The sequence below is a fragment of the Lynx canadensis genome, chromosome A2 (assembly GCF_007474595.2).
Source record: "Lynx canadensis isolate LIC74 chromosome A2, mLynCan4.pri.v2, whole genome shotgun sequence".
Classification (NCBI taxonomy): domain Eukaryota; kingdom Metazoa; phylum Chordata; class Mammalia; order Carnivora; family Felidae; genus Lynx; species Lynx canadensis.
This window is the reverse complement of record NC_044304.2, coordinates 1401699-1409819: the sequence shown is the minus strand read 5'-3', so window position 1 is coordinate 1409819 and position 8121 is coordinate 1401699. Positions and strand designations below refer to the sequence as shown.

At 64.5% G+C, this 8121-nt stretch overlaps 2 protein-coding genes across 3 annotated transcripts in view; one reads left to right on the top strand and one right to left on the bottom strand.

Annotated features, from left to right (window-relative positions):
• The first annotated feature begins 325 nt into the window (after positions 1-325).
• On the top strand, positions 326-1033 carry TIMM13 (translocase of inner mitochondrial membrane 13). Of its 2 annotated transcripts, none has more exons than XM_030336646.1 (3): positions 326-468; positions 600-668; positions 820-1033. In XM_030336646.1, the coding sequence occupies exons 1-3, from the start codon at positions 394-396 to the stop codon at positions 916-918; spliced, it is 243 nt and encodes an 80-aa protein (XP_030192506.1). In that variant the 5' UTR covers positions 326-393; the 3' UTR covers positions 919-1033. The 2 variants fall into 2 exon arrangements, with proteins under 2 accessions (XP_030192506.1, XP_030192497.1); XM_030336637.1 differs by having other exon boundaries at positions 332-513.
• Positions 1034-1769: 736 nt separating this feature from the next.
• TMPRSS9 (transmembrane serine protease 9) overlaps positions 1770-8121 on the bottom strand; it is a 29024-nt gene continuing 22672 nt past the window's right edge. The window contains exons 14-18 of the mRNA XM_032595482.1: positions 7131-7512; positions 3522-3693; positions 2613-2878; positions 2402-2538; positions 1770-1931 (exon numbers count right to left, since the gene is read on the bottom strand). Of these exons, the coding sequence (XP_032451373.1) occupies positions 1770-1931; positions 2402-2538; positions 2613-2878; positions 3522-3693; positions 7131-7512 (1119 nt within the window). The remainder of the gene's footprint in view (positions 1932-2401; positions 2539-2612; positions 2879-3521; positions 3694-7130; positions 7513-8121) is intronic.

Here is an 8121-nt window from a genome sequence, read left to right as displayed (position 1 = left end):
GTGACGCGGCTGGCCCCAGACCGGGGACGGAGGGGGGCATACGAGACCGCGGGACACTCCCTGGCAGCGACCCGCGTCGGGGTGCCCGAGCCTCAGCGGCCGGGCTGCGCCTTCGGTCACGCGACACGCCCGACGCTCTGTGCACATGCGCCGCGGGATCCGCAGGACGAGCCGGGGACGTTTTCTGCAGGCCCGGGGCCTCGAAACCAAAAGCTGCTGGCGCAGAAGGTGACTCCTATCCGCGCATGCGCAAAGGTGGAAGCACAGCTTTGTGGGGGTCGTAGTCCAACAAGCCCGGACTCCATTTCCCGTGGTGCCCTGGGGGGGGGGGCAACTTCCGGCGCGGGTACGGGTCGGCGCACGCGGTCTCGGTTCGGTTGACTTTGCGGAGCCATGGAGGGTGGCTTCGGCTCGGACTTCGGGAGCTCCGGCGGCGGCAAACTGGACCCGGGGCTCATCATGGAGCAGGTGAAGGTGCAGATCGCCGTGGCTAACGCGCAGGAGCTGCTGCAGGTCCGGGGTCGGGCCGGGGCGGGCGCCGAGGGCAGTGGGGTCCACCGGGCGCGGGTGTCGCGGCTGAGTTCGCGTTGTCCCCACAGAGGATGACGGACAAGTGCTTCCGGAAGTGCATCGGGAAGCCGGGGGGCTCCCTGGACAATTCGGAGCAGGTGAGGCGCGTGGGGCCGCGTGGAGGCAAGTACGCGTGCGCGGATCAACGGGCGTCGCGGTGGGACGAGTGCGCGTGCGCGGCCCGCTGCCTGGGGTGGGGCGCCGGTCCGGCCGCTGCTGAGCCGAGCCGCGCCCCCTTCCCGCCCGCAGAAGTGTATCGCCATGTGCATGGACCGCTACATGGACGCCTGGAACACCGTGTCCCGCGCCTACAACTCGCGGCTACAGCGGGAGCGAGCCAACATGTGACCCCCTCCCCGCCCCCGCGCCGCGTCCGGCCCGGCGGGCTCCCGGCAGGCCCCCACCCCACCCCCCTTTTCCGTTTCCATAAAGGCCCTTTGTGAAGCGGGGGCCCGCCTGTGCATCCTGCCTGCCCGTGGTTCCTGAGGACGAGACCGGTGCCGCCACACTGGGGTCGTCGCTCCCTCGGGTCGTGGGGGGCCCTGGGACTTCCCAGATTGCAGGCGGCGCGGCCCCTGCGGGGTCCAGGCTCACCGTGCACCTCGGGTGGCGAATCCGCCCTGGGACCTGGGGGCATAGTCAGGCCCCACCTGGCTGTGGCCACCTGAAGGTGGAGGCCAATAAGGGAGGTGCGGAGAGCACCCGATCGGTGTTCCCTGGAGGGGGTCTCTGCGGGAGGTGGCCCGGCGTGTTCCCGGGTCCCCTGACCGGCCTGCGCCTCTTTACCCTCTGTGCCCCTGGTTTCCAATGACCATGACCGGGAGCCGGTTGCTCACGCGAAAGGCAGCTTGGAGAGGAAGCGTGGCCAGACCCCCCCTCCCCAGCTCCGGCGCCAAAGACGGAGGGTAGTCCTGCCCCGGGGAGGCCTTGCTGCCCCTTCCCCGCACCTCCCATATCTGGGCCCCGGGTGAGCAGCAGCCGAACGGTCCCTGCTGTGATACGGAGGTGCTGAGCCAGCAGGCTGGGGACAAGGGGCTGTTTATTGGATCCAAATAAGCAGCAAACGTGCACCGGGTTACCCGCAGCCCCCTAGCCCCCCGCCCGCCCACCCCCTAGACTCTCCTCCTCGGGCAGAGGGGCCAGCGGGTTCCTGGCGCCGTCACCTCTCGTCCCGGGCGTGTGCAGCCACGTGCTGGCGGTCACTCCTGGATGTTCTGCCCGATCCAGCCTCTGACGGCAGCCACCCGAGTATAGACCCCTGGGAAGTGGGGCCGCCCGCAGCCGTACCCCCAGCTGGTGACCCCAGTTAGCACCCACCGGCCAGAGGGCTCCCTGCAGGCCAGGGGTCCCCCGGCGTCGCCCTGAGGGAAGGAGAGGAAAGGCCTTAAGAGCAGGCCACTACCTCCCCCATAGTAGCCCTTGGGCCCGGGTCCTTTTCCTCGTGAGCTTATTTTCTGGGGAAGGGGTTCTAGGTTAGGATGACCCGTTCATGCAGACACTCATGGACACTCGGTATTTCCCCCGGGCTGAATGGGGGCCTCACGCGGCAGTCACTGCCCAGCCCACGTCCCCATCCCGCCGGGGCCGGGCCGGGGAGGGGGGCGGGGGATGCCGAGGCGCCGAAACCGGCTCATAATGGATGCCCAATAAACGGTGGTCGAGTGAAAATTCCTCCAGGGTCAGAAAAGGTGCCCTGCTTGGTGGGCTTGAGAGGGCGGCGCCGGAGGGTCTTGCAGCGGTGACGACTTCGCCCCGCCACGCCCCCCCTTGCCCTCTGCGTGTGGGACCTGGGTCCCGAGAAGCGCCCGCTTCCGCTGCAGAGTGCGCTCACCGAACAGCTGTCCACGCCGCCCTGCGGGAAGCCGGCGCACAGCATGCGACTGCTGATCTGCACCGGGTAGAAGCGGCGGCACGTCTGCTCGCTGAGGAGGCGCACGGCCGCCTTCTGCAGCTGCCGCGCCATCGAGCCTGCGGGAGAAACGGGAGCCGTGGGCCGAGGGCCCTCTCGCCGCGGCGGGGGGAGGGGGGGCAGCCGAGCCTACCTCCCTCGCGCACCGAGCCCCAGCCGGTGATGACGCAGCGCGCGCCGTCGGGGGGCCGCGGCGTGGGCTCGGGCAGGCAGATGGGCCGCACCAGGCGGCCGCGGCGCACGGGCCCCGCCAGCTCGAGCAGCGCCACGTCGTAGTCGAGCGTGTAGAGGTTGTAGAAGGGGTGTTTGTAGATGCGCGCCACCCGCTCCAGCTGCCCCTCGGCGCCACTCAGGAACGGCGTGCCCAGGAAGGCCGCCCACTGCTTGGGGTCCCCGTAGCTGCGGGGTGCGCGGGGACAGACGTCGGCCCGAATCCCCGCGCCCCGGGCGCGCCCCCCCATCAGGAAATGGGGCTGTCGTCGCTTCCCCCTAGGACGGCGGGGAGGGTGCGAGGGTCCCGTGCCTGGAGCGAGTGCTACCGCGCACGGAGGTGACACCACAAGCGTATCCGTTCCCGTCAAGTATTAGGGCTCTGACCCTGGGAGGCGCGCTGCGCGTTTCCCTGGAGGACAGGGCCCCTAGCCTGGTCTACCCTACGAGCGCCCTACCGGGAAGGGGACTCACCACTGGGTGGCCTTTGGGTCTGGTGCCAAGTGCCAGCGGGGCGGGCCAAGGTGGGAGTGTTCCATCGTTCCCCAGAGCCTTCCGCCCCGCCCCGCCCGTGGCTGCAGACCTGGCCCCCTGGTGCCGGCAGAGGCCATGGCCAGGGTTCGGGGTGGGGGGGCTGCGGGGCTGGACGGGACCGCAGTGCCGCACGGCCAGGGGAGGGGCTGTATAGAGGAGGGGCCGGTCTGGGGCGGTGGGTGCCAGTGGCTGGGGAGGGCATTTGGGGCCAAAGCGTGGACAGGCGACGCGGTGAGTTTTCAGACAAGGCGCTCCAGTGAAGCGCACAGGCCAGGGGCGCCGGGGCGGCCGGACTCACACATCGAAGCAGTGCGCCGCCGACAGCAGCCACCTCTCGGCCACCAGGACGGCCCCGCAGCGGTGCTCCCGGCGCCGCAGCCACAGGCTCACCTGCCACGGCCACTCCCCGCGGGCCGCGGCGCTGCCGCCCACGATCCTGGTCATCGCTGCCACCGGTGCCAGGCCACAGTCTGCGGGGGAGTCGGGTGACAGATCGGCGGGCGAGCGCATCCCTGCCTGCGGCGCGCAGGGGAGGAGGAGCCCACACTAGGTTGGGGGACCTGCCTCGGGAAACCTCCGCTGTCAGGAACACTGGGCCTGGTGGTTAGGCCTGCAAATGAGGCTTCTCTGAGCTTTTCTCAAATAGTATTTGAAATGCATTTTAGGTTTGCCTCCTTCGTGGCTGAGGGCCAGCCCAGCAACTCTGCTCACCTCCCCTCTCCTCACCAGGCGTCTCCCACTGCCCTAGTAGCCAAGTTCCTTGCTGCCCCGGGGCCTTTGCACACCCTAGGCTGCTGCCCAATAGGCCCCTTCCCTGTCCCAACAGCTCCTGCACTGCCCTGGATGCCCTCTCTGGGCATCTCCCCTTACTGGGGTCCTGTGTGACTCAGTATCCTTCCCTCGACACTTCCTCCAGGCTGTGACATGTATCACTCCCCCTCCCCCAGCACAAGATGCCCTCTCAGAACACTACTGCAGACAGAACAAACTGGTGGTTGTAAGGGGTGCTGCAGGAACCCTTACCACCCATAGGGGCACTCGGGGACCCGCCCTATCATTCCCACAAGGAATTTCCTGCCTCCGGAACAGTCCTCCTTCCCCAGCCCGCCTTTCCTGCCCTTCAGCCTCCTGTCCCAACCTCAGCTGGAAGGGGAGAACGGAGAGATGGGGGGCCACCTGCCCGGTTCCCTCTCAGCCCCACCCCCAACACGCCAACACCATGGGGATCTTGCCCAAGACCAGGAGGCCTGGGGAATCTGATGGAAACAGCTCCTCTCCTGGAAGTGCCCCCCCACGCTGAACAACGCGAGAATGTGTGCCATTCCAGGGGGCTTCCTCACCTCCACTGGAGGCCAAGTTAAGAACTTGGCTGTAACTATTAGAACAGTAAAAACCACCAGGGCGGGAGGCGGTCTTAACTTTGTGTTGCCAGGGAGACAGGACCGGGGCCCCCCTGAGAGGGTCCAGACGACCCTTGCCCGGACCCCTGGCATGTGGCCGACTGGGCCCGCAGCCAACAGAGACTGCTTCTTTTCGATGCCATCCACCCCCTCTGTGCCCCCAGACCCTTCCCTGGTCTGGGAGCCGTGCGATGGTTCTGAAGGTGTGCGGGCTGCCTCGCTGCAGCGAGCCCCTAAACCTGGCTTTGTGGGCACAGGTCTGTGCCTGAGCGACCCAGGCTCATCGGGCCACGTGTGCGCACGTCCATATGTGTGCGAGGGAAAGGGAAGAGAATAGGGAAGAGAAGGCGACACATCCTTAAAGAGAGTGGCCGTGAGCATTTTCCCCCAGCTCCTGTGTCCTGGGGTTAGACCAGACGCACACACCCCTGCCACCCCTGGACAGGACAGTGGGGATCCAGGGGCCCAGGGAGGGACCCTGATGCAGGAGGGAAGCAGGGAAACCCCCCTGGGTCGCAGTCTCTATAGGGGAGTCGGTGAGGATGCTGGAGATGGGGACTTGGAACAGCCGGGAATTCTGGGAAACTCCCAGGAGGAAGGGAAGTGGATGCAGCCGGCAGAGGTCCGCAGCCCCACGTGCTGAAGCCCTGGGACTCCCAGAAGCGTGCTCGGTCCCTCCCTGCCGACCCGCTCCCCGCCTGAATGAAGCCAGACTCCGTCCCTCAGCATCTGGACACGAGCACAACGTTCACGTCTGCTGGGGGCAGGCGGGGGCGGCGTGCCGGGGGCCCTCCCCCATCCCCCCACCCCGCCTCCACCCTACTTGGTAGGGCCCCTCCTCTGTGGCAGCACTTCCTCTCTGAGTTTTGCGACCTACCACTCGGTCCCTTGAAACTGACACGGTGGATGGGGGGGGGGGGTTGGCAGGGCAGGAGTGGGATGGTTGCTAAGACAGGGGTCCCGCCAGCACACCCCGCGCCCCACAGAAGCCAGGCCTTGTCCTGCCCTTGGTTCCCCACGACGCTGCAGCCAGTATGAAGCTGGCTGCTTTTGATGGCGTTTTACTCCGGACCTGCCAACACGCGTTCGTACCTTCTGATCACTGTTTAATAAAAAACGCTTTGGTCACGCACGAAGGATCTCAAAGGCACGTTCTCCATCAGTATCTCTCTGGGCCCGTTCTGCCAAGATGGGCTGAGCCAATTTAGCCAGGGGCCCCTGAGCGGGGCCTGTGGGGTCAGCTGGGGCCTGCACAGTCCCCTTTTCACTCCTGCCTGCCAGGGACTGTGTGTGCGTCGCCAACGTCTGGTTCCCTGCCGCGCCGCATGGCATCGCACGGCAGGCTCGGCCCAGGGACCCTGGGCGGCCCAGAGGAGGGATTCAAGCATGGACGACGGGTGCCTGGACGTCCGTGATGACCCTCCCGCCGGGCACTTCCCCACATGCCCTGGTGCCTCAGAAAAGTCTCCGTTTTGTAACAGGAGCACACAGCGGCGCCTGGGTGGCCGTCAATTGAGCGTCCGCCTCTTGGTTTCAGCTCAAGTCGTGGTCTCAGGGTCGTGGGATCGAGCCCCACGTTGGGCTCGTGTTGGGCACAGCGCACAGCCTGCTTGGGATTCTCTCTCTGTCCCTCTCCTTTTGCCCCTTCCCCACCCGTGCACGCTCTCTCAAAATAAGTAATAAATAAGCATTAAAAAAAATAAAGGAGTGCCCGGGTGGCTCAGTTGGTTGAGTGTCCAGCTTTGGCTCAGGTCACGATTTCATGGTTCATGAGTTCAAGCCCCGTGTCAGGCTCTGTGCTGACAGCTCAGAGCCTGGAGCCTGTTTCGGATTCTGTGTCTCCCTCTCTCTCTGCCCCGCTCTCTGTCTCAAAAATAAACAGTAAAAATTTTTTTTAATAAAAAATAGGGGCACCTGGGTGGCTCGGTAGGTTAAGCATCTGGCTTCAGCCAGGGTCATGGTCTTGTGGGTTGTGGGTTCAAGGCTGACATCAAGTTTTGCGCTGACAGTGCAAAGCCTGCTTGGGATTCTCTCTTCCTCTCTCTCTGCCCCTCCCCTACTTGGGCTCTCTAAGTGAATAAACAGACTTAAAAAAATTAAAAATAAATAAGTAAATAAATAATAAATAGCACAGGAGCAGACAGGGGCTTGGGGCTAAGGCATCCGCCGCTAGACAACATACACCTGGCCAACCAGTGCCCGTGTCCCTGGCTCTCAGGACTGGGGGGGGGGGCGGGGGGGGGGGCTGATCCAGTGTGACAGGTGTCCTTACAGGTGACGACATGAGGACACAGACACGCACAGAGGGACGGTCCCATGAGGACACGGACAAAAGGGAGAGCACAGTGTCTACACAGACTTCTAACCTCCAGCCTGGGTGAGAACAAGCGTCTGTTGGTGAAGCCTGCCCCCACCCTCCGCGCACTGTGGCCCCTGTGACGTTAACAGCGTGAGCAGACCCACGCGGGACCCCTGCCACCCGCACATCACTCCACTCGCCCCAGTACCTGGTGGCTGGAAGCCCACGGTGGTCCTCGGGGCGTCTGGGAGGGGTGTCTGTCCCCCAGCAGTGGCGCTTACGGTGGCTGCAGTCATGTTGGCGGGCTGGCTGGTTGCCCTGCTGGTGGCCGAGGGGGTGGCTGTGCTGGCCGGGACTCCCGGGACTGTGAAGGCAGCTGCCGTCCCAGAGGACTGCCTGGTGGCGGGGGTCCTCGCGGTGGGGAGGAGGCCGGAGGACATGGTGTCCAGGATCCAGCCCTTCAGCCTGGTGATTCGAGCGTACACGCCAGGTCTCCGGGCCTGAGCGCAGCCGACCCCCCAGCTCACAATCCCCGCCAGGTAAAACACACCGGGGGCCTCCTCGCAGGCCAGGGGTCCCCCGGAGTCGCCCTGAAAGGGAAGGAAGGAGAAGGTGAGCTACATCCGTTGTGGCCATCATTTCACACGGCGCGTGAGACCACACGCTGTCCGCCCCCAGCACACGCGATGATGCAGATCACTTATTCCTCAGAGACTTGGGGGGGGTGGAGAGGGGAGGAAGTTAAAGCAAAAAAGTAAAGAGCTGGCTGTGACCCTGCGGCGCCTTCTCTGCAGGGGGCACCGCCTGGGCCTCCAGCCTTCCCGTGGGTGGCTGAGACCCATCAGTGGAGCAGGAGACACGGCACGGGGGCTCCGGAGACCTGGCTTCAGACCTTGCATGACCTTGATCAAGTCACTTCTCTCTGAACGTCAATTTTTCCTGCTTTTGTTCTTGAGATGTAAAAAAATAAAATAAAACGCAGAAAACCCAATCTGCTCATTAGCCGCCAGCCTTTTTCCTACACGTTTCAAAAAAATTACACCAGTAACATACTGCTCTTCCTTTAAAAGGGAAAAAAAAAAACAAAACCTTTTTTTTTTTTTTTTTTTTTGAGAGAGGGAGAGAGCGCGGGAAAGGGGCGGAGGGAGAGACAGAATCCCCAGCAGGTTCCATGTACTCTGCACAGAGCCGGCTGGACA

Excerpts from the sequence above, each read along its gene's own strand:
- TIMM13 (XM_030336637.1), top strand. The coding sequence starts at position 394 with ATGGAGGGTGGCTTCGGCTCGGACTTCGGGAGCTCCGGCGGCGGCAAA. Across the intron at positions 514-599 it reads ACGCGCAGGAGCTGCTGCAG|AGGATGACGGACAAGTGCTT; the intron begins GTCCGGGGTCGG and ends TTGTCCCCACAG. Across the intron at positions 669-819 it reads CCCTGGACAATTCGGAGCAG|AAGTGTATCGCCATGTGCAT; the intron begins GTGAGGCGCGTG and ends TCCCGCCCGCAG.